This window comes from Perognathus longimembris, chromosome 4 (genome assembly GCF_023159225.1).
Source record: "Perognathus longimembris pacificus isolate PPM17 chromosome 4, ASM2315922v1, whole genome shotgun sequence".
NCBI lineage: Eukaryota > Metazoa > Chordata > Mammalia > Rodentia > Heteromyidae > Perognathus > Perognathus longimembris.
In genome coordinates this window covers 60,342,873-60,368,777 of record NC_063164.1, presented here as the reverse complement: position 1 = coordinate 60,368,777, position 25,905 = coordinate 60,342,873, and the positions used below count along the sequence as shown (strand labels likewise).

The 25,905-nt window shown below is 35.7% G+C and overlaps 1 protein-coding gene across 4 annotated transcripts in view; it reads left to right on the top strand.

Moving 5' to 3' along the window:
- Window positions 1–9,417: 9,417 nt before the first annotated feature.
- Window positions 9,418–25,905, top strand: part of Slc4a10 (solute carrier family 4 member 10) — a 267,507-nt gene continuing 251,019 nt past the window's right edge. For 3 of the 4 annotated variants that reach the window (XM_048345335.1, XM_048345332.1, XM_048345330.1), the window contains exon 1: window positions 9,440–9,548. In XM_048345335.1, coding sequence (XP_048201292.1) covers window positions 9,501–9,548 — 48 coding nt within the window. In that variant the 5' untranslated portion in view covers window positions 9,440–9,500. Of the gene's footprint in view, window positions 9,549–25,905 lie in introns of all 4 variants that reach the window. The other variant, XM_048345333.1, reaches the window with a different exon arrangement.

Sequence of the window (25,905 nt, the reverse complement as noted above, 5' to 3'; positions counted from 1 at the left end):
ATATCCCAACACCATTTTTTAATGAAATAGAGGAAGCAATCCAGAAATTCATATGGAACAATAAAAGACCTAGAATAGCAAAAACAATCCTAAGCAGAAAGAACAGTGCTGGAGGAATTACAATACCCAACTTCAAGCTGTATTATAAAGCTATAGTAATAAAAACAGCTTGGTATTGGCACCAGAACAGGCCTGAAAACCAATGGAACAGAATTGAAGACCCAGAAATGAACCCACAGAACTATGCCTACTTAATCTTTGATAAAGGAGCTAAAACAATAGTTTGGAAGAAAGATAGCCTCTTTAACAAATGGTGCTGACAAAACTGGTTCAACACATGCAAAAAACTAAAACTAGATCCTTATATATCACCCTGCACCAAAATCAATTCCAAATGGATTAAAGACCTCAAAATCAAAACAGACACCCTTAAAACACTAAAAGAAGGAGTAGGAGAAACACTTGGGCTCCTTGGTTCCAGGACTTAACTTCCTTAACAAAGACCCAGAAAGGCTATAAATCAAAGAAAGTTTGGACAAATGGGACTGCATCAAACTGCAGAGCTTCTGCACGGCAAAGGATATAGCTCGCAAGATAAACAGAAAGCCCACAACTTGGAGAAGATCTTTACTGTCCATTCAACGGACAAAGGCCTCATATCGAAAACATATGCAGAACTAAAAAAATTACCTTCCTCCTAAACAAAACCGCAAAGAACCCATAGTCCCCTCATCAAGTGGGTTAAAGACTTAAAAAGAGACTTCTCTGATGAGGAAATGAGAATGGCCAAGAGACATGAAAAAGTGCTCTACATCACTGGCCATAAAAGAAATGCAAATCCAAACAACATTGAGATTCCATCTCACCCCAGTAAGAATGTCCTTTATCAAGAAAACTAACAATAACAATTGTTGGAGGGGATGTGGCTAAAAGGGAACCCTACTTCATTGTTGGTGGGAATGTAAATTGGTTCAGGCACTCTGGCATGCAGTATGGAGATTCCTCAGAAGGATAAATATAGAACTCCCCTATGACCCAGCAACCCCACTTTTGAGTATCTATCCAAAAAACCACAAACAAAATCACAGTAAAGCCACCAGCACAACAATGTTCATTGCAGCCCAATTTGTCATAGCTAGAATCTGGAACCAACCCAGATGCCCCTCAGTAGATGAGTGGATCAGGAAAATGTGGTACACATACACAGTGGAATTTTATGCCTCTATCAGAAAGAATGACATTGCCCCATTTGTAAGGAAATGGAAGGACTTGGAAAAATTTATACTAAGTGAAGTGAGCCAGACCCAAAGAAACATGGACTCTATGGTCTCCCTTATTGGGAATAATTAGCACAGGTTTAGGCAAGTCACAGCAGAGGATCACAAGAGCCCAATAGCTATACCCTTATGATCACATAAGATGATGTTAAGTGAAATGAACTCCATGTTATGGAAACAACTGTTACATCACAGTTGTAACTGCTTTCAATGTCCCATGTGTATCTGTAGCTTCTACTAGTGATGATGTTCTTGTCTCACCTTCCTGTGGTTGTATCTACACTATCTCTGTAATCTTATCTGAGTATATTGGAAACCGTCTATACTGGTATTAGAACTAGGAAATTGAAAGTGAATACCCAAATTGAGAGACACAGGGTAAAAAAAGACAAACAACTACAAAAGCAATACTTGCAAAACTGTTTGGTGTAAGTGAACTGAACACCTCATGGGGGGAAAGGGAAAGGGGGTGGAAGGAGAGGGGTAGGAGGGTTGAGGTAACAAAGAGTACAAGAAATGTATCCAATGCCTAACGTATGAAACTGTAACCTCTCTGTGCATCAGTTTGATAATAAAAAATTGGAAAAAAAAAGAAAAAAGAAAGTTTCGACCTGTGCCATGGAGCCCTAGTGTTTCTTCTTTTGCTTCCTGCAATCTATTACATGTTTTGTAGATGCATGAAATTTTCTTTTATTATACTTTCAATATTACTTGATAAATATACTTCTGAAGATAGCTTAATATTCAACACTAAAGTAATGGTTTTAAACAATTCATGTATTAGTTTTTTCTATACTCATTCAGGTAATACATACGTTTCTTTTTTTTTTCCTTCTTCTGTTTTTCCCTTTTGTTGTTTTTTATTTCTGCCTTTGTATTGTATCTAAATTTGTCTGTTTTTGGGAGGGAAAGGGAAGCACAGAAATGGTGGGACAAAAGGTGAATTAATTCAGTACATTTCCTTTTGATTCTATGTTCATTCTTTAATTTTTGTTTTGAAATGTACCAAATTTAAACTTCAAAACAGAAAAAAAGCAAAACAAATAGATAAGCAAAAAGCTAGAAACAAACACTAAGCTATCCTTGCTTCTGAACTTTACAGTGAGTAACAAGTATTTATATTCATACAATGTGTTTCATAATAATACATTCTTTACTTTTATGTATGATAATCCATCTATTAGTAATGTTCTCCTTTCACACATATATGTATATATGGCAAACCACTGAGAATGCTTTTGACTTGATTTCAGATGTTATTTCCTTTGGGAAATCTTCACTGACATCTCCTTCCTCCACTCATTTGATCTGGTGTGGGTTTTGATTCTTTTATGTATCTATCACTATCACACCGGTCTGATTCCTTAACTCCTTTCCACACTGAGCTTCTTGGGGGTGGGTGGTTTACTTTCCCAGTGCCTCGCACTGAAGTGCCAGGCCATTGACCGCCCTTCCCCCCCCTGCAAAGACCACCAAGGAGCCAATTCCGATGCAAGAACACGAGAGTCGTTTATTGCAGCTCCAGCTGGACTCACAACCCTTCCTGGAGCAGCTGGTCCGAGATTGTGAGCCCTGTCCCTTTTCTGCTGGATTTTTATTGACAATAGGGTAGGTGATGGGACAATCATAGCAATGGCTTTGCGATTGGGCGGTGGTTCGCGGGCTTACACTTGACTGGTCAGCAGTTTGCGGGCTAGTGCACGATAGGACAGTATTTTGTGGGCAAGCTCTGTCTCTGACTTATTGGCTAAGGTAGTGTGCTCATTTCCTATAAAGGCAGGGACTTTCTAGCGTAACGGTTGCGGGATAGGGTAAATTCTACATAGCAAGAAAATCACAGGTTCTGGGAGACCGAGCTACGTGAGGTCACCAGGGCATCCAGGCAGGATGTATGTTTCCTTCTAATTGGTTCTTCAACCGCCTTTCACAGTTAAACTGTGAAACCTTGAAGAATCTAGATCTACTCTGTTAATATTGCTATTATATGAAAGTAGAGTGTGTGGATTTAGATTTCAACTTGAATTAGCATTTGCTACTACATCATCCATTTATGAGATATTAATCACCAAGAATTAAATGAAAAAAATGCGAAATACTTAAATAAATGCATGGAGAAAACTGGGTTTTCTCCAGGAAATACTCAGGCCTAACTCTCCTTCTTTCATCTGAGGCCTGCCATAGCGCATACTTGGCTCTCTCAGCACATCATTTGTCCCATAGAAATTATTTGGTAAACATCCAATAAGTGAGTAAGTCAGTTTTTGTTTGCCTTTCTTGATTTATGAAATCATTGTGTCCCTGAGAAGTGACAGTCATCAAAATTTTTTCACCAGAAACAAAGTAGCAAATTTTATTTGTCCAAAATTTGACTTATTATATTGATACTGGCATAAGACAATTTTTTTGTCTTTCTCTTCCAAAAGAATTGAAAACATGTCAACACTAAAATCAGCACATAGATACCCATAGCAATAGTATTCATAATATTCAAAAGTGGAACCAACTCATGCATGATGCAAAGAATAAGTAAAATGTGGTATATCCTTATTGTGGAATATTATATATTTTGTGAGAAAACAATGAAGTGGTGATAAGTGATACAATGTAGATAAATCTTGAAAACATCCTAGGTGAAAGAAAACAGACATAATATTATAGGATAATATTCACATGAAATTCTAATAATAACCAAAATATATACTATATATGTATATATGTGTGCATACACACACAAACACACACACACACACACACACACAAATGTAGACTAGTGGTTGCCAGAAGGGTGGAGATTGAGACAGGAGAAAATGGAGATAAACTGCTAGTGGGGACGGGGGGTGATAGAAATATTCAGGAATTAGATATTAGAATAGTTATAAACCCTTGACTATACCAAAACATCACTGCAATTTTTATGTTAAAGAAGCAAGTGTTATTGCTATTTTAAATCTGAACCCAGTTTTCTCCATGCATTTATTTAAGTATTTTGCATTTTTCATTTAATTCTTGGTGATTAATATCTCATAAATGGATAATGCAGTAGCAAATGCTAATTTAAGTTGAAATCTAAATCCACACACTCTACTTTCAAATAATAGCAATATTAACAGAGTAGATCTAGACTCTTCATATGAAACAGTCCTCAAGCATAGAGGAAAGTAAAAATTGTGACTACAAAAGGGATTAATTGCTATTCTTGAGAAATGGTGTTGTGCTCTTTCTCTATTATCTAAGCCTTGGTTTGGGAATGAAAAGAGAAAGAAAAAATGTTAGATAATTCTTTTTTTTCCTATGTCATTTTTACTATATTTGTCATCATTCATTAACAAGTGCAAACTACATAGTAAACATATTATTTTTGTTTATCATAATTTGGGAATGTACAGTAAAATTCACACATGGGGCATGTAAGCAATGATTATTTTCTATAATTTGGTATAAGAATGATCAACTAAGAATTATTTTGTCACAAGATTAACTCTATAATAAGTGTGATATTGATTATTTTCAAGTTAGGAATAGAAATGATACATTCAGGACCATTTAGCAAAGGCAGTGATAATTAGGCTTAAAGGCTGATAATTGGAGAAGTAATAAGTTGAGGCATGCATATACTTTTCGTTTACATAACAAGAAAAGGAAAATTGGATTTTCTTTCACAGAAGGAAATCCCTTAAGGATTTTAAATCTCTATAGCAAAGGTGAGAAAATGTGATTAAAAGTTAATAATAATGGATGGACCTGGAAAACTTATGTTACTTGAAATAATTCAGGCTCAGAGCGATAGTAAATGTATGTTTTTTTCTCATATGTGGAAGTTAGATATAAATTATTAACATATATGAAATCAAACACAGGATCACATTCAGTTTCCCTTGAGAATAAATTGGGGCAAAAAAATGAAAGGTTTCACAATTGTGAAAACCAGCTATGATTTAAGCAAAGTAAGATATAGAAGGCCTCTTAAACATGAACATTTGCTCAGTATTATAATGGGTTCCCTAATTACATTTTTTTTCATGTATTCCTTTTCTGATAGTTGTTGGCTAGAATTATTACCAAGTTGGGGCCCAAAATGTCTGTTAAGTAAGTTTGATTTGCCACTTTTTTTTTTTTTTTTTTTGGCCAGTCCTGGGCCTTGGACTCAGGGCCTGAGCACTGTCCCTGGCTTCTTCCTGCTCAAGGCTAGCACTCTGCCACTTGAGCCACAGCGCCGCTTCTGGCCGTTTTCTGTATATGTGGTGCTGGGGAACCGAACCTAGGGCCTCATGTATCCAAGGCAGGCACTCTTGCCACTAGGCTATATCCCCAGCCCGATTTGCCACTTTTAAACTGAATTATTACCCAACTGGGCATCCTTACTCTTTTTATAGTGTTTTAATAGAATTATTGTGATTTTTTTGTACCTCTTGATTTGTTCACATTTAACTAAAACTTTTGGAATATTTTCCAAATTTACATAATACACATTGTAGTATTGATAGGTATAAAGGACAAAGAGAGATAAAATATAAATAAATGATAAAAAAGTGCTGTGATACATTTTCATAGGTAAAATAGTTATCTTGATCCCTTAACATTGCCATTAGCATTGTAATAATGTCCAGAATTTATTTTGAGAACTCATTGCCAACCAAATGTTCAGCGTTTTGTATTAAAAAAAAAAGGTCAAAACAAAGAACTTTGAGACCTATGTCAGAAATACAATACTGGAAAAAAAACAGCAATCAAGAATAAAAACTAATCTTTTTTTGAATACCAGAGTTGGTAGAACCTTTAGAATTCAGTGATTTCTTCAAATGCAATCAATATTAGATGGATTATTCTCTAAGATAAACATTGTATTAATGTGCATATCTTAACTCCTAGAGCTTAAAATAGCAAACAGAGGTAGGAACTGAAAGTACTTTGAGTCCATGCTGACTGGTACACTTGGGGAATTAGATCAAATTGAGGTTAGCAATCGTCCAAGGATGTAGGGTAAATCAAAGGAGGAATCACACCATGGTGCGTTCCTTTCCTATTGGTCACAATATGAGTAGCTAGAGAAGAAGCTGACTTTTCTTTTCAGTGTTCTTTAATTTCTCTGTCTGTGCTGTTGGCTTGTTGCTGATCCCTACTTTTATTTCATTCTTCAGAGAGGAAAAATTCCACTTTAATAGTTGCTGGGTATGACAGGAAGTAGAATTTATTGTGAGCATTGTAACTCACACGTAGTAGGATAGGCTGAATGAAAATCAGATTATTATCTTTTTCCTGTGGTGTATAGAGAACATTTAGTTCTCTATGTAAGAATTATATGACAGAACTTGTCACCTAATACTTAATGTCATACTTGAAATGATGGTCAAGTTGTACTAATAGAATTTCATTTCTAAATAAGAATAGGCTAAACAGGAACCTATATTTAACCATCTAAGTTCTAAGGAAATTTTCGTTCCTAAAGAAAGTTTTCTGTAGTAGAAAAAACTTTAGAATGGGAGAAATGCAAACCTTACCTTGGAATAATTTCAGGTAGTATACCCTTAGCTAATTCTGTCCTGACCAAAGCTTTCAAACCAAGAATTGAGCTGCATATTTCTATAGTTTCTTAGTGAAAATTTTACCACCAATGAGTAATGCTTTCCTTAATAGCATTATTAAATTTTATACTTTGTTTCCTAATGTTTAATAAATGATCTTGAGTCAATGGGTATTTATTCTAAGATAGTTTATAAAGTTGAGATAGTAGGTGGAATGCAGACCATTTCTTTTTCTTTTTTTGGCAGTACTGGGGGATTGAACTCGGGCTCATGTTTGATGTACAGATGCTCTAATTTCAGTCAGGCCTCCAGCCCCTTCACTATTTTTTTCTAGGCTCATATTTAATCAGTCATCCATAAAAATATGTTTAAATTTTTTTTTTTAGAATTAGAGGGCTTGCTGATGCCACCTATTAGTCTGGTAGAAATAGTAAGTTTGGCATCTAGTAAGCATTCAAGTTAGGGTTGTTCTAGCAAAGTACTCTCATGGTTAAATAATTCATATTGATGGAAAAAATACTAATTCAAATGATTTAAAAATATTTGGAATAAAGAATCAGACTTTCTCCTAGTTAAATTTAAATCCATTTAGAACAAATATAAGTTAGATGGCTTAGGGATGCTTAACTGGACCAAAATAACCTTCCTAAAGAGAAGTTGATATTTTTATTCCAATAGATGGTGATTATTGGTTATTTATGATCATTTGAATGGGAAGGGAACTTTTACTCATTAGTCTGTGTTAGGAAGTGAAGTTGGGCTCCCAGTCAGTAAGTTACTTATTATGTATCTTGGAATTTAAGTCTTTCATATTATTTTACTGTACTATATACAAAAGCAATCTCTCAAATTATTAACAATTTTGCCATACAAAAAGGGCAGATCCTAGCTAGGATCCTGTGATCCTAGCTACTCAGGAGGCTGAGATCTAATGATCTTGGTTTAAAGCTTTCCTTCCAGGGCAGACAATTCTGTGAGACTTATCTCCAATTAACCAGTAAAAAGCAGGAAGCAGAGCTATGGTTCAAGTGGTAATGTGCCAGCCTTGCATGGAAAAGCTAAGGTATACTGCCTCAGCCTTGAGTTCCAGTAATGGCTCACAGAAGAACTTTCTTATCAAATAATGCAAATTTATTGTAAGAATTATACTGAGAATGAAAAACAAAAAAATTACAATTCCATCTGTAATGAACATTATAGAAAATTGTGATATATTGTTAATATGATTTAATACTAATTTCTGAAGATTATAATCTGGTGATTTATTGTGGGATAAACTATCTTCATAATTTTCAGGCATCCTCTTTTAACCTCTAAAGCTTTTTACCTTTCTATTTGTAACCTCTATACTCTTAAACTGGGGCCTAGTGATGTGAGCATTTCATTTCTTAAAATAGATCCAGTGGGAGCCTGGTGGCTCACTCTTATAACCCTGTCTCTCAAAAGATAGAGGCAGGAAGATTGTGAGTTTAAGACCAGCCTGAGCTACATAGTGAGTCTTTGTCTCAAAAAGCACATGTGCTTGTCTAGCATGAGCTGGGTTGTGTTTCCAACACTGCAAGAAAAAATCCTCATAATTAACTCTAGGAAGTATATGTAGAAACTCAATAACTCCATATTTAACTACCCTTTCCTATTAAAAAAAAAAGCTTCATTGACTTTTTCTCCAAATGGGTTATTTAGATAATCCCTGTTTCTTTTGTGAGTTTTTTAAGCCCACAAGCTATATGCTACGTCAGTCATTATCTTTTCAATTTGCTTTAGTATTTTAATTAGGGCAACTATCAAAACATTTTTGGTCCCAATCTTTTCTTTTGGAAAAAATCACAGTGAATATTATTTTTAATGGTTTCTGACTTAACTGTTTCAAATATTGGAAAAAAATCTGTTCAATTTTTACTGAGTCAATAGAAACTTCAGTTATTTCTCCATTGTTAGTGAATAGTTCCATGTGACTAATTAAATTAATACCAATTTTGAGGTTGTCTTACCAGGTTGAAAAAAACAAAAAACTTAGGGACTTAGAGCAGAACACCTAGATGACCTTTGTGTTAACATGATCTTATTTCAACTACATCTCTTGTGGCTTTATGGGAATAAGTAAGTTGCTTCAAGGTGTCAAAATTAGACTAATCACTTGAGCCATAGCACCAGCCACTTTCACTTCTGGATTTTTCTGAGTAGTTTATTGGAAATAAGAGTGTTACCCTCTTTCCTGCCAGCTGGGTTCAAACTGTGATTCTCAGTTCTCAGCCTCCAGAGGAATGAGGATGGTGAGAGCCAATGGTGCCCAGCTGAAACTTTTAAATAAAGAGGTATTTAAAAAAAAATTAGACTAATCAGGTTGGAGGGCCAGTTTGAATTTCCCTGCGTGAGATGTTAGCACCTCAGGTAAAATTCTTAATGCCTATTAGACTTGCAGCACTGCAGGCTGTATTTTACACAAGTAGCCAGGTGTGGGCAGTGATACAGGGCTTGGGGGATCTCTCTTACCGGCCCAGAGATCCAAGGCATTCAGTGCAAAACCTGGCTAGCAGCCCGAGTGAGTAGGAGCCATGTGACTCTGGTGAGTTGGAGTGTGCAATTGCCTCCTGCTTCAGAGCTACCTGATACGAATACTAAGCAGAGCGAGTGCCGGGCTGAGGGTAAGACACTGAAGACACTGCAGAGCAAGGTGCTTATTCCAGAGGCTTTACGGAACATGGAGATTAAAGACCAGGGAGCCCAAATGGAGCCGCTGCTGCCTACGGTAAGAGACAACCTGCTGTCAAATAGATTAACCGTCTTGCCTGCAAAACCTGTCAGGCAAGTGGTGTGCTAGCTAGGTGCAGAGAGCTTACTTTTGGGGTGGTGAATAGCTCCCACGACATATGGACAGGGGTCTCCTCCCATCTCCGGAGACTGAAATGCATAAAGCAAAGCACATGATTTCCTCCCCCCCTCTCAATATGGATGCACTATGGTGATGAAATGTTTCACTCCTGTTTGTGGCTGTTTGAAGAAATGGCTAGATTTTAGCAGCAGGGGCAGTTGTGTATCTCTCTCCCTGTCTGTTACTGCTTGTCTCTGCTTCCCAGGCAGTGCAGTGGTGTCTCAAAGCCCCTGCAATCAAGCCCCCCTTTATCCTATTTAATCCCTGATACATTTTCTCCCCATGTATCATCCTCAGGCAGTGAAGTGAGGGAATCTGCAGCTACTGCAGCTGAAGTGATTTAGTTTCTGCAGAAACCAGGGGAAAGGGTTGTGCGTGTATGTGTGTGACCTGTCAGTCTCTCTCACAGGGAGATGTGTGTGTCATGATTCATGTGTAAAAAAGGTGTTTTTCTGGGGGGTTAGGCACACAATTCAGATTTGAGTATCTGAAAGGCTTCGGTACTGTCATTTGCAAATAGCCCATCTGTTTATCTCTGGGTCCTTAAGCTGCCTACCTAGATTTAATTTTTGGATAAGTAATTGATTTGCCTGTGTTTCTCACTATTTCTCTGCCTGGCTCACGGTCCTTGGAGATCTTCAGGCAACATCATTTTTAGTCTGGAGGAGATGAGGTTGCTGTGTCCAAGGAAAAAAAGAGGAAAAACCTCAGTATTTTCTTGACGCAGCTGAGATGCCAAATACTAGCTTCCAGACATCTATCAACGCTGTCACAGCTCAGAGAAGCAGAAATCCCCTCCCTGCACCAAACCAGACAAGGGGGGCTGTTCTCAGCTCTAGGTTATTCAGGTTGGTGATCTACCTAGCAGACTAGGGATTGGCAGTAAGCTCTCCATTTCCAAGTCCATTCCTAGTTTTTGAGCACTTCACTGAATGGCAGAAAACTGTAGGGGTGATGAGCAAATTCTGGGCCACTGTGTTTTCAGGGCCTTTTCTCTCCTGCCGGCTCAAAGGCTGCAAAAAGATTGCACCGGAATCAGCTGTGACTACGGAGCATGCCCAGTGCTCCCAAGGACTAACGAGGACGCTGGGTTCGGGCAGAGAGGGAGCAGGGAGATGGGAAGAACGCAGGAGTCACCTGGGAGAATAGAACCCAAATAAGGGGCAAGGGTAGTATTAGAGAGGGAAGGAAAGCCAGCCTGTCAGTGAACCTGCTTGCTTAAAAGTCGAGCCATATCTGTGTGCAATCAAATTGGAGTTATTATACAAAATATGACTAAAAGATCTGTCAGTCTTCCCAAACTTAAATTGGCCAAAATAAATCCATAACTAAGGTTCTGTGGCTACTCAGAATAAAGTGTAGATAAAAGGCAACATTTTTTTTTCTGGATAAGAGGGACTAACTATACACAGGAATTACAGCATGGAGATTTGAAAAAGATTAAATATAAGGGGAAAAAATCCCCTTTTTGGCGGCAAGGGTGGCGGCGGATTGGAACTTGTCCTAGAAAAGCTGGCTGCAGCCAGTTTGATGTGGATGTGGCTTAAGGATTGTCACTTGTTGGGAACAGTTAAAGGATTTAGGACCAAATGAGGATTAACTGGAGGAATTTAGAAATGGATGACATTACTGGGCTAGATGGGCAACCAGTTTGTGGTTTAAAATAAGAAATAAAACACAAGTTTGGCTATAAAGAAAGGTCTACAAAAAGTCTAGTAGAAAAATTTGAAGGTCACAGTTTTGAAAGTTGTGTTTCATGGAGTATAGCCAGAACAGAATAGCACATTTAATGGTAAGACAGGACCACTTATAAGAAAAATGAACATGAGAAGCTAGAAAGGAGGGTGCATATTTGGTCCAATTTTATATTTGTATATTTCAACCTTCCCAATGATCTTTATTGCTTTTTTAGTTCTTAAAACAGATATGCTATGCAAATGAGATTTCCTTACCTTTATTATAAAGGTGAGACATGGATGTACTTGGAGTTGAGTAGCATGTTTCAGGTCACATAGTGATGAAGCCAGGGCTGGAATATAGGTCTTCTAAAACTAGTTCAGACATTAGAAAAAAAAGGAATTGAATATATTTATATTGCATTCGTCAGTAGGCTTAACACAGTTGTTGGACTAGAATTTTTATGACATGAAAAGGGAAGAAATAGCTTTGGACTTTGCTTTAGAAAATTATTCAGATGACTTTGCAAATAATTATGTGAGAGGCAGAGTAGAGAACAATATTTAAGCACACTGTTAAGTCCTAGAATTGCTGTTTGTTTGTTCTGCAACTTTGAAAAAGTTATGTCTAAGAACAATGGGAACAGATTGGTATATTTTATCTGGGTTTTATGATGAGTAAATGAAATGACCTATGTGAAGTTCCTAGCGTCTAGGATAACTGCTGAATAAAAGATAATTGCTACTTTATCATTGATGGAAATATAGACATTGTGATTAATTTTAGATGTAGGGTTTCCATTAAAGTTGATCTTTAGTACTATCTATGAAGGAGGAAATATGGAAAACAGCAGAAGAAAAGACTGTACAATGAAGGTAGGATGTGAAAGTTTTAATAACTGATGTGGAAACTTTGCATATGGTTGAAAAGCCATTAAAAACCATGATTAGTGCTGGTACAAAAAAGTTGGAAACAGGTAGATAAGTATCGAGAAAGGAAATTATAGATAGGAAAGTATGTCAAACGAATAAATGTACTGATTCTGATAGAAGTGAAATGAAAGAAAAGATTCTTATTAAAGAATCTGTTTACTTCTTATGCAAGCACAATTCATCTGAATGGAGTGGTAGATGAGACCTCAATATATTCCCTATTTCTGAATCCTTATTTAATAATTAAGGATTCAAAGAGAATTCTTTTCACTAGACTAGCCATCATTGCTCTTTGTAGACCTTGGTACTTGACGGGTTAGGCCCCAAGTATACTGTAGTCTAGTTTTGGTAGTGATAAGTATTATATCTGAAGTTTTTGTCAGTTGTGGGGCTTGAACTCAGGGCCTGGACGCTGTCTGTGAGCCTCTTTGTGCTCAAATCTAGCACTCAACCAGTTGAGCCATAGTGCCACTTCTTGTTTTTGAGTGGTTATTTGGAGATAAGAGTTTCATAGACTTTTCTGCCTAGGCTGGCTGTGAGCTACAATCCTCAAAACTCAGCCTCTTGAGTAGGTAGGATTACAGGCATGATATACTGGTGCCTGGCGTGTCTGAAGTTTTAGAACAAGCATGTACAGGAGATTTATCTAATGCCTATTTTTGTCCAGTTCTGGGAATAGAACAGCAAACAAGACTGACAAAAACACCTGTCTCTGTGGAAATCATTATCTAGTCTTGAGATAAGACTCAATTGCATTTTTTAAAGAGATTTGCTGCTTTACCTTTAAATATTTTGTCATTGTTTTTGAGATAGGTACATATGCACTTTAGTCTTGGGTGGTATATAGTTGTTCACTTTGCATGCTATATAAGATTCTCATGTTCTATGAGGAAAGGGAAGTTATTTTAAATTGCCACAAAACTTCTATGAGGTAATAAACTAAAGGCTACTTTTTGAAAGGTGAATGCATATTATAGAACAAATGGTGGATTTTAACACATATATTTATGTTAACTTCATATTTCTAAATGGCCTAGGCTCATAGAATTCATTTATTTATGAGAAAGAAATTATGAAAAATTCTCTAGATTATTAAATTAGAGAGAAGAAATAGGATTAAAACATCAAACAAAAAGAACACCTGGCTTGTCTAAGTAACAGTGTTTTATTTTATTTGAATTGTAACATAAATTATAGTTTGAACTTAAAGCAAACATAAAACACATGATAGTATATAGGCAGCATTATATTGTAGCAGTCTTCATTGCTACTTCATGACTGGCATTCTTATACTAGAATGGTGAAACTATAGGAAGTAAAATACATGTATAGGGTACTAAGGTGGGTGGTAAGTCTAAAGGCTAGTATATAAAGTTTATGATTAAAATATTGAGGCTAGAGTAGGAATTGGGATAATTTGTAATGGAAAGTTAGGAAAAATCTGGGAGACAGAATCTGAAAGCATGATCAGAATATAACCACACTTCTATGATATAATTTAATTCTGACCATGATGATTACTTCATAAGTCTATATAGCAGTGTTTTAGAACATGTTGTGAGTGGTTGGAAAAATGTAGGTGTCACTCCACTCTGTTGCCTAAAGAAACTTCAACTCTTCCCTTCTCATATTCCATACACTATAATGCACTTAATTATTTGGCTGTGTGGGAAGAGACCACTGTCAATATTGTTTTACTTCTATTTAATTACTTTTTTCGTGGTACTAGAATTGACTCCAGGACAAATTCCAAGCAATGAATGAGTAGAAGAGTGCCAAATTCTACCATTGAGCTCTATCCCCATCCCATGTTCAATTTTTGGATAAATTAAATGTAGTTGAATACTTGATGCATTTTTTTATAATAAACAATTGTCTTATGCTCTTTGGGATATGCTACATTTCTTTAGAGATAGAGAAAGATTGATGTTCAGTGTATTTTTGTGAAATTCTGTGTATATGTATTTTAATAGGCTTATTTTTTAGAGCAACTATGTTCATAGTCACACTGAGTAGAAGATACTGAGATTTCCCATGTAGCACTCTTCTTTCCCTATTAAAATTTTCCCTACCCAAGTTAATTGTTACAATTTGATGATCTACACTGTCGCATTATTATCAAACAAGGTTCAAAGGTTTGGTTGGAGTAGTTGTTGGATAGTCTATGGATTTAGATATTTTTAATGAGGTGCATATCAAATTATAGTTTCATACAGAATATGACCCTTTAGAAATCCTGTACTGTGTATATTCACCCTTCCTTCCCCACTAGAAATAACTAGATTTTTTTTTTTACTAGTTCCATAGTTGTACCTTTTCTATAACGTAATATACTTGGAATCACATAGTATGTAGTTTTCTCAGATTGGTTTTACTCAGTTAGTAATATACATTTAGGCTTCTTTCTTGGATTGATAGCTTATTTCTCTCTTTTTTTTTCCAAAGAAAATAATTTGTTCACGAGTAAGTGACAGAAGTACATTCTGGGTAATGTGTGCCATGGAAAGACAGGGATAGCTCATTTTTCTTTGGCATTGAGTGATATTCAATTGTTTGGGTGTACCACAGTTCATTCATGCACCTACTGATGGTCATCTTTGTTGCCTTCATGGTTTTGAAAATTATTAGAAAAACTGCTGTAAACATCTGTATTCCATTTTGATGTGGGCATAAACTTCCCACTATTTTGGTTAAATGCCAATGAGTGTGATTGCACAAAATTATCTTCTGAAATGGCCATACCTTTTGCTGTTATGTCAGCAATGAAGGAGCCCTCCTGTTGCTCCATGTCCTCCCATGCATTTGGTATTGGCAGTGATTTGGATATTGGCCTTATAATAGGTGTGTACTACTATATTACTGCCTTATTTTCCATTTTTTCTGATGGTATATTTTGTGGAGCATTTTTCTATACTATTTGCCAATTCTACATATATTTTTTTGGTGCTATAGATATCTGTTAAGATCTTTGACCCAGATTTATCTGACTTGCTTTATTATTAATTTTTATTGTTGAGTTTTAAGAGTGCTTTGTGTAATGACCTTGATCAGGATCTTTTTGCAAATATTCACTTCCAGTCTGTTTACCCACTCATTCTCTTTTCAGTGTCTCTTATAAGGCAGAGTGTTTAAAATTGCAATTCAGTCTATTTGTCACTTTTTTCTTCCATGGGTGTTGTTTTGATGCTGTAGCTACAAATCCTTGTCTAGGTCATCTAGATTTTATAAGTCCTATCTTCTAAGATTATTTACTTACTAATTTCTTGGTGCTAGTACTGAGATTGAGCTCAGAGCCTTGGTACTGTCCCTTAGCTTTTTGCTGAAGGGTAGTGCTCTACTACTTGAGCCACAGCTTTATTTTTTGGTGGTTGATTGGAAATAAGAGTCTCACATTATTTCCTGTGCTAGCTGGCTTTGAACTGTGATCCTCAGAGTAGCCTCAGCCTCCTGAGTAGTTAGGATTATAGGTATGAGCCACCTGTGCCCAGCCATCCTCTAAAGAATTAAGGTCTTGCATTTTATATTGTGATTAATTTTGAGTGAATTTTTTCTAGCTGTTAAAATTTGTGCCTAAATTCATTTTTATTGTATGTGAATATCAACTTTCCCAGTCTTTAAAAAGATTCTGAGTTCATTTTTGGGCTCTTTATTCTGTTCTATTGATGTACTTTCTTACACTTACTAATACCATGCTTTTGCATATTGTACAGTTATAATAAGTGTTGATAAGTTTTGAGTATGATGTCTTGAGTAGTATCACTTCTCCAGCTTCAGTCTTCATCTACAATAATACATTGACTGTTATAAATTATTGTCTCTCCACACAAGCTTGAGGATCAAATTTGTTAATATTCACAAAATAACTGCTTTTTCCCCCTCATGATTTCCTTGGTGTTACAGACCAAATTTGGGAAAAACTGCCATTAGAACCTCTCAATGAACATGAAATATGTGTCCATTGCTGTAATTCTTTGATATTTTAATCTGTATGTTATTGTTTTCCTTGTATCGATCTTATGTAACTGTGTTAGGTTTATACCTAAATTTTGGGGAGGATGCCAGTATTTATAACATTGTGTTTCAAATTTCAAATTCACTGCTGATATATAGGAAAGCTATTGGTGTTTGTAAAGTAACTTTGTATCTTTCCACCTTGTTATAAATAAACACTAACTAGGCCCAGGAGATGTATTGTGGCTGTTATTGAGTATATATAGTATTCTACTTAAGTCAGGCACCAATGGTTCCACCAGTAATTATAGTTACTTAGAAGGATGAGATTATTGATTGAAGGCAGCACACACAAGCAGATAAATCTGGAAGATTTCTATCTCCAATTAACTAGCAAAAATGTGGAAATGTTGCTGAAGTGTTACAGTACTAGCCTTGAGTGAAAAAGCAAGGCAAGATCATTAGGGACTGAGTTCAAGCTCCAGTACTGGGAGACACACAAAAAGCAAGTGACATTTTCCACTTAAACAATGTTATATGCAATAAAGGTCTCTTACTTTCTAGTCTATATACCTTTTCTTGTTTTGTCTTATCATATGGTAATGTCTTCTCTTTTCTTATTGCATTGGTTAGACTTCCATTGGCCATAGAGAACACCCTTTCTGAGTTTCTGCTTTAATGCAGAAGCTGAGTTTAACCATGAGTTTAAGTATGAGGTTAGCTGTAGGCTTTTGTTGTTGTTGTTGTTGTTGTTTGGTGTGGCTATTCTTTATCAAATTCAGGAAATTTCTTACAGTTCTTAATTTATTGAGTTTTTTAAATCATGAATGGTGTTGAATTTTTTTCAGATACGTCTGTATTATTTGATGATGATCATTTGATTTGTTTCTTTATTCTGCAGATATAATGGATGATAGGTTTTTTTTTTTTTTTTTGGCCAGTCCTGGGCCTTGGACTCAGGGCCTGAGCACTGTCCCTGGCTTCTTTTTGCTCAAGGCTAGCACTCTGCCACTTGAGCCACAGCGCCACTTCGGGTCATTTTTTTGTATATGTGGTGCTGGGGAATCGAACCCAGGGCCTCATGTATACAAGGCAAGCACTCTTGCCACTAGGCCATATCCCCAGCCCCATGATGGATGATATTAATAGACATTTGAATGTTGACTCAGCCTTGCCCACTTGAGATAAGTCCCACTGGCTTGTGGTGTATAATTCTTTTATTCATTATTTGATTTGATTTATAATATTTTTTGGGAAATTTTTAAGTTTATATTCATAAGTGATTGGTCCATTTTTCTTTTTCTAAAACTTTTTATTGTCAAACTGATGTACAGAGAGGTTAGAGTTTCATACGTTAGGCATTGGATACATTTCTTGTACTGTTTGTGACCTCCTCCCTCATTGCCCCTCCCCTCACCCCCTTTCCCTTTCCCTGCATGAGTTGTTCAGTTCATTTACACTAAACAGTTTTGCAAGTATTGCTTTTGTAGTCATTTGTTTTTTAACCCTGTGTCTCCCGATTTTGGTATTCCCTTTCAGTTTCCTAGTTCTAATACCAGTATACATGGTTTCCAATGTACTCAGATAAGATACAGATATAGTGCAGGTCCAACCACAGGAAGGTGATACAAGAGGATCATCAATAATAGAAGCTATAGTTTCACATCGCATGTTGAAAGTAATTACAACAGTGATATAACAGTCATTTTCATAACATGGAGTTCATTTCACTTAGCATCCTCTTATGTGATCATAAGGGTATAGCTATTGGGCTCTTGTGATCCTCTGCTGTGGCTAGCCTAAACCTGTGCTAATTATTTGCTAGGAGGGAGACCATAGAGTCTATGTTTCTTTGGGTCTGGCTCACTTCACTTAGTATAATTTTTTTCCAAGTCCTTCCATTTCCTTATGAATGAGGCAATGTCATTCTTTCTGATAGAGGCATAAAATTCCATTGTGTATATGTACCACATTTTCCTGATCCATTTGTCTACTGAGGGGCATCTGGGTTGGTTCCAAATTCTAGCTATGACAAATTGCGCTGCGATGAACATTGTTGTGCTGGTGGCTTTAGTGTATTCTTGTTTGTGGTCTTTGGGGTAGATGCCCAAAAGTGGGCAGCTGGGTCATAGGGGAGCTCTATGTTTAGCCTTCTGAGGAATCTCCGTACCGCTCTCCAGAGTGGCTGAACCAGTTTACATTCCCACCAACAATGAAGTAGGGTTCCCTTTTGGCCATATCCCTCCAACATTTGTTATTGTTAGTTTTCTTGATATAGGACATTCTTACTGGGGTGAGATGGAATTTCAATGTTGTTTTGATTTGCATTTCTTTTATGGCCAGTGATGTAGAACACATTTTCATATGTCTCTTAGCCATTCTCATTTCCTCATCAGAGAAGTCTCTTTTTTTTAATTTTTTAAATTTTTTTTCCAATTTTTTTTTTATTATCAAACTGATGTACAGAGAGGTCTCTTTTTAAGTCTTTAGCCCACTTGTTGATGGGCCTATTGGTTCTTTGAGGTTTTGTTTTGGAGGAATGTAATTTTTTTAGTTCTGCATATATTTTAGATATGAGTCCTTTGTCCGTTGTATGGCAAGTAAAGATCTTTTCCCAATCTGTGAGCTTTCTGTTTATCTTGTGAGCTTTGTCCTTTGCCTTGCAGAAGCTCTGCAGTTTGATGCAGTCCAATTTGTCCATCCTTTCTTTGATTTGTAGCATTTCTGGGTCTTTGTTAAGGAAGTTATGTCCTGTGCCAAGGAGCCCAAGTGTTTCTCCTACTCCTTCCTTTAGTGTTTCAGGGTATCAGTTTTAATTTCGAGGTCTTTGATCCATTTGGAATTGATTTTGGTACAGGGTGATATAAAGGATCTAGTTTTAGTTTGTTGCATGTGTTGAACCAGTTTTGCCAGCACTGTTTGTTAAAGAGGCTATCTTTCTTCCAGACTACTTTTTAGCTCCTTTATCAAAGATTAAGTAGGCATAGTTCTGTGGGTTCATTTCTGGGTCTTCAATTCTGTTCTATTGTTCTTCAGGCCTGTTCTGGTGCTAATACCAAGCTGTTTTTATTACTATAGCTTTATAATATAGCTTGAAGTTTGGTATTGTAATTGACTGGTCATTTTTCATTCTGTCCTTCCTCCTTTCTTATCTTCTTTCCTTCCTATCCCTCCTTTGATCTTTCCTTTTAAAAAATAATGTAATTGTTTGGTTTTGATGTTAGAGTAGCTGACTTTCTAGAAAAAGATAGGGTGTATTCAGACTGACATTTTCTTCCTAAAAAGATTATAAAGATTTGGTGTAATTCCTACCTAGAGATTTAATAGAATTTTTCAGCTAACTCATCTGGATCTGGTATACTTTTTGTTGCGGAAGGTTATTAATTATTGATACCATCCTTCTAATAGACAGATTCATAAACATTTTCAAGAGAGGACTGTATAAATCAACCATACACTAGAATTTAGACCAGATTCTTAATTTACATGTGATGAAACTGAACAGCAAAGATATACAACAAATATTTAAGGACATATTGACAGCAGAGCTTTGCCTGGTTTTTAAATCTCTTGATTCTTAGCTTATCATTCTTTACCTGCACTAATGTTCAGTCTCTGTTTTAATATAGAGTCACCATCTATCTGAGTGACAATTAGGCAGTCTTCCTGAAGTAATAACAGATAATGTTTCTGGCTAATAGGTACAAGTATCTCTAATCCTCATGATAATCCTAAAAGATTGTTAATGTTTTTCAGCCTGATAGATGAAGAAATGAATTAACCAATTTCACATAGTTAATAAGTACATATCCAGAATCTGAAATATTTAATCTAATTATAAAGTGACTCCACACCTTTAAAGTTGATTAAAAAATAAAAAAGGGGCTGGGGATATGGCCTAGTGGCAAGAGTGCCTGCCTCATATACATGAGGCCCTGGGTTCGATTCCCCAGCACCACATATACAGAAAATGGCCAGAAGTGGTGCTGTGGCTCAAGTGGCAGAGTGCTAGCCTTGAGCAAAAAGAAGCCAGGGACAGTGCTCAGGCCCTGAGTCCAAGCCCCAGGACTGGCCAAAAAAATAAAAAAATAAAAAATAAAAAAGGTCCTTTATATCTACCCTTCCAATCAAATATGAATGTTATATGATGCACGATGCTATGAAAATATTGCATGCTTCCACTTAAATTAAATGTTCAGAGGAGGCAAATCCTTAGAGACACAAGGTAGATTAGTAATTGCATGAGGGATATTAGGAGTAACTGAAAGAGATACAGAGTTTCTTTTCTGTGGTGTTAGAAATGGCCTAGAATTAGATGGTGGGAGAGTTGTATAACTTTGTGAATGTAGTAAGAACTGTTAAGTTATTTACAATAGTGAGTTTTATCCGAAAAAAAATCTTAAAACTCCCAGTAAGACATTATCTGTGTTGCTTGTATGGACGAGGTTAAGGATCTGAAAAATTGTATTTAAATTAAATTAAAAATTGTAAAATTTAAATTAAAAATTGTGTTTAAATCATGCAGGCAGGAAATAAAGTACTAATAAAAATGAAAAAACAAAACACATATAGTCCCATACATAGCTATTTGTTTTGTTATGATACAGTTAAGATTTATAAAGGTTTCAGCAAATTATTGCAGACCCAGAGGTCTTTGAGAATGTGTGCTCAAGGCTTAATTGAGAAAGTACATGGAACATTCTACATACAAAGGAAGAAGTGATCTATTTTACTTGGATCCAAATATTTTTTCTCCAAATTATCTTTTTGAATATTCTCTTGACCTCTTTTAGCTTTGACATAAGAAACATCAAACAACTGAATTTCAACTTCACTTTTTAAAAATAGTTTAGTAAATTCTTATTTTTTAAATTTAAATTTATTGTCAAGGTGACATACAGAGGGGTTACAGTTATATACGTAAGGTAGTACATTTCTTGTCAAACTTGTTACCTCTTCCCTTATTTTTCTCTCACCTTCCCCCTCTCCTATTCTCCCTCCACCCCAAGTTGTATAATTTCCAACTATTGTCTTTTAAGTATCCCTGTTGCATTGATTTGACTTTTATCCTTTGTCTCACCATTTTGATGTATATACATTTATCTGAATTAGGGATGGGAAGTGGAACATCACTTCACTTTTTGTTGTCAACCGTTTGTGAGATCGTTGTTGATCTGCCTTCAAAAACTATTATGTTATTATATGTATTTTTTGGCCAGTCCTGGGCCTTGAACTCAGGGCCTGAGCACTGTCCCTGGCTTCCTTTTTTGCTCAAGGCTAGCACTCTGCCACTTGAGCCACAGCACCACTTCTGGCCGTTTTCTGTATATGTGGTGCTGGGGAATTGAACCCAGGGCCTCATGTATACGAGGCAAGCTCTCTTGACACTAGGCCATATCCCCAGCCCCACTATCTTATTATATTTTATACCAAATTCCTAGTTATTGACCATTTTTTGTTTTGTTTGTGCCAGTACTGAGGCATGAACTCAAAGCCTTGTGCTCTTGCTAACTCCATTCACAGTTGGAACTCCACTAGCCAGGCCTCTACTTCCAACTTTTTGCTAATTAAAATCTTGAAGATTTGCCTGTTTGGGCTGGCTTTAAGATCCTCAAGTCTCAACCTCCCAAGTAGCTAGGCGTTATAGGCCCATACTTATCTTCCTATGGCCCATATGTCCAGATAAAATTAATTATTTTAAACTGAATTCAATATCTTAGAATATTACGTTCAATATCTTAGAATACTACAAGTTTAATAAGACATTGGATCCCTGTCATATATGTAAACGTGAATTCAGAAGAAAACAGATGCAGATCAGCAGAAAGCAGGTGATGGTTGCCTATGGATAGAGGTGCATTTACTAGAAAAGAGCATGAGGTAACTTTTGGTGCTATAGAAATGTTATAAGCTCTAGAGTGAAATGAAGTGTTATTACTAACATATTCATGTCATTGGTTTAGAAAAATTGCTTAAAATAAATGGACTTATTAATCAATTAAGTAAACCGTTATTATTATTTTATGTGATGTCACATAAGTAAGTAAAAATGAAAGCTTTTGGAAAAATTGATTTTGTTCAATAAATACATAAAACTAGCTTCTTTTCCTACTAGTTTTCCCACGGTGGGGCTATTGCCTTAGATGCCTGAGGAAATCACTAATCATTTAATTTTGGAATTATTGCTAAGCTTTTTATTTCAAGTGTATCAGTGAAAGGTTTGAGGAAGGTCATGATAATTTATTTCTCATTGTATCTACTAGCTTGTTTCCCTTGATGAGATGTTGAAGGATGGTGCTATAAGAGCTGATATAAGAAAGTACACCACTTATTTATTGCCTTATGGTTCTGAAAGTCTGAAATCAAAGTCTCAGAAGAAACATTCTCTTCCTAAGGTTCCCCAGAACTTGCTTTACAACTTAAGCTGACATCAGGCTTGTGATCTCTTACCTCAGCTGCCTAATTACTTGCATTACAGGTGTGAACTGCTATGTCTGGCTCAGAATATTGTCTAATAATTACCAGATGTATCAGCTCAAGTATAGTAATATTTATTCATCCACTCCGTTATGTTCATTGTCATCCCATAACTAGGACCATTCCTTTTTATTTCTTTAACTTTTATTTTGACAACTTGATATATGCATGTCACAGATCTCTTTCATTGTAAGTGCATATCTCAATAATTTTTTAGCAAATTTGTGCAGCCATCACTATAATACAGTTTATACTATTTCACTGTTCCCACCACGTATTATTTTTCAGCCATGTACAATTAAGCTTTTGGTGCTAGGTAATGATGATTCATTTTTGGCTGACCAATTTTTTCCTTCTAAAAATTTGGTTTATGTGGCTATTTCCTTAAATGATACTCCATACAAGATAGTTTTGCATCTATCTTCGTTTAAGTAGAATATTTTTAGGTCTTTTTTTTATCATGTATCAGAAATGTATTCCTATTTATTATACTGAATAATAATACAAACTATAGAAATGATCTCTGAAAGTATAGTGTTGAATATACATTATATTGATCTATAGAATTTTATTTCTTGTCCTATTATCATTTAGTTTCTAACTTTTAGCAATTATACATAACACTGCTATAATTTCATATATATGTACATATATGCATATGATTTTGCTAATGTATTTTTGATATAACCTTTCTAATGAATGTGAAGTGGTATAGTGTTGTGATTTTGATTTGCATTTTAGTTAATTAAATACATGAAAGGAAATTAAGCATTTTACTTCCTTTCCTCCCTTCCCCTCCATTTCCCTCCTTCCTTATCTCTTTCCTTCCTTTCTCTATTTCTTCATCCTTCTTTTTTTGTCCCTCACTCCCTCTCTCTTTCTCTCCCTTCCTCTCCTCCCTCTCCTCCCTCCTCCACTTCCTCCTTTCTTCCTTCCTTCCTTCCCTCCCTCCCTCCCTTCCTCCCTTCCATACCATACCCCCTCTCTCTTTCCTTCCCTCTCTCTCCTTCCCTCACTCCCTCTTCTCCCTCCCTCCCTGCCCCCTCCCTTCCTTCCATACCAGCATTTTGCTGGCTAATTGATAGTCTTTAGAACTTTTTTTTTTTTAACCTTAGTTGGCTTTGAACCTCTATCCTTCCTGAGTATCACCTCTATCACCTTCCTGAGTAGCTAGGATTACTGGCATGAGTCACTGGGGCCTGGCTTTAAGTTTTTTTTTTTTTTAATGGGATGAGGATATAGAGATAGATAGATAGCTACTTCATTGTAATTTATTTTAAAAAAACCTATCCTTTTCACTGAATTTTCTTGATAATTTTATTGAAAGTAAACAGGCATGAAATATAATATGTTAGAAAATTAAAGCTTATCATTCATTTTACTTGGTTAGTATTTATTATTATTTCACAAGGTTGTACATAAAATACATATTTAGTGTTTTCTTTATTCACAGGTATGGATGTATATGATTTGTTTTTCAGTGAGTATTACCTTTTTCAATGCAAAATCTGTTTTACATTTTATGCTACAGTCATAGGGCCAAGTGCATGGAATTGCTTCTGAAATGTAACATAAGTGATACATTAGAGGCCAGGTAGGAATATCTTTAGTTATGGGCAACTATGTATGAGGAGGATTTTGGGAATATTTAATAATACTCTGTTTTATATTATCTATATGCACTCATACAAGTATGGGTTTGCATGGGATTTTATTGAACAGTCCAGATATAGCAATAACATTTTTCATATTAAAACTTCACAGCTAATGTAGTTAAGATTATATATACACAGATCTTTCACAAAAGTTAGTGATTATATAAGGATGATTTTTTCTGATTTCACATTTATTTCTCGAAAGCTGTCAGTAATGGTTTTATATTATGTGAACAAAGACACAAGAGTTCATCTTTGGTTACTTTGGATAAAACCTGAAGCACACTGTGCCATTTGGACTCTGTCATATTTTCAAGAAGTAAAGATCTTTTTAAAATGTATTATTCCTAAGAAATGTATTTTTGGTTGAACACTGAAACTGAAACCCAAGTAAGGAAATTTTACATAAATCTGAAGGCCAGCCGAAATAATGAGCAATGAAAATTTACCAAATGGTAACAGTGTGTGCTTGGAAATATGAATACTTACTTGTTTTTTTTTAAGTTAATTTTATTGTCAGGGTGATGTATGGGGGGTTACAGTTACATACATAAGATAGTGAGTTCCTTTTTTGTCAAACATTGTTACCCCCCTTTATTTTTCTCCCACTTTCCCTTCTCCCCACTCCCCCCTCAGGTTGTAAAGTTCATTTCCAACATACTGTCTTGTGATTATCACTGTTGCATTGGTTTGCCCTTTGTCCTTTGTCACACCATTTTGTTATTCCTCTTCCCTTCCTTGATTCAGATAAATGTATGTAAAATAAACAGGGTACCAAAATCAAATACAGTGACAACATCGGATAAAGCATAGGGGGAAATAAAAGAAAAAATAAATAATTTCACATTGTACATTAAAAGCTACAACAACAAAGAAAAACCTCTTGTTTCCATATCTTGGAGTTCATTTTATTTAGCATCATGTTATATAATTACATGTACTTACTTGTTTTTAAGGGCCTGTTTCATATAAAAATCTCTCCATAATATTAGTGAGCATTTACCCATTGATGGGAAAAAGGAAACAGAACAAGAAAAAGGTGATAGTATGAGTCCAATACAAATGAGTCCATACAAATGAGTATGGTTATTTAAGTTTAAATTATTCTCAAGAAAACTTTGACAAAAGCTTTAAGTGCCACTGAATTTGAAGAAGTTCATGCAAAAATTATTGCACCAAAGATCTATAGCTTCTTGTGCTCATATCTTGGTTTTGTTTCTTCAGTCTATGATATTTTGTGGTCTGTTTATTATATGGATAAAAAGACACATTGGTTAAGGTTCCATAACAGTCAAGTCCAGAAATACTACATGCTCTAAAGTAAAGTAAGTTTATGACTTAATCTTATTCAACACTAGCTAGATTTCTGGTAATGTTCTTCCATTCAAGCAGCTCAAATTTGCTTGAGAAATGCCCTTAATCAAATTGAATCAGGATTCCAAAAATAAATCAATGCAAGTTTTTCTGTCTTCCTTGTTTTAACCAGTTTGAATTATGCATCATGAACGAATGCGAAATATTTTGATCCTATGAAGCAGAAAA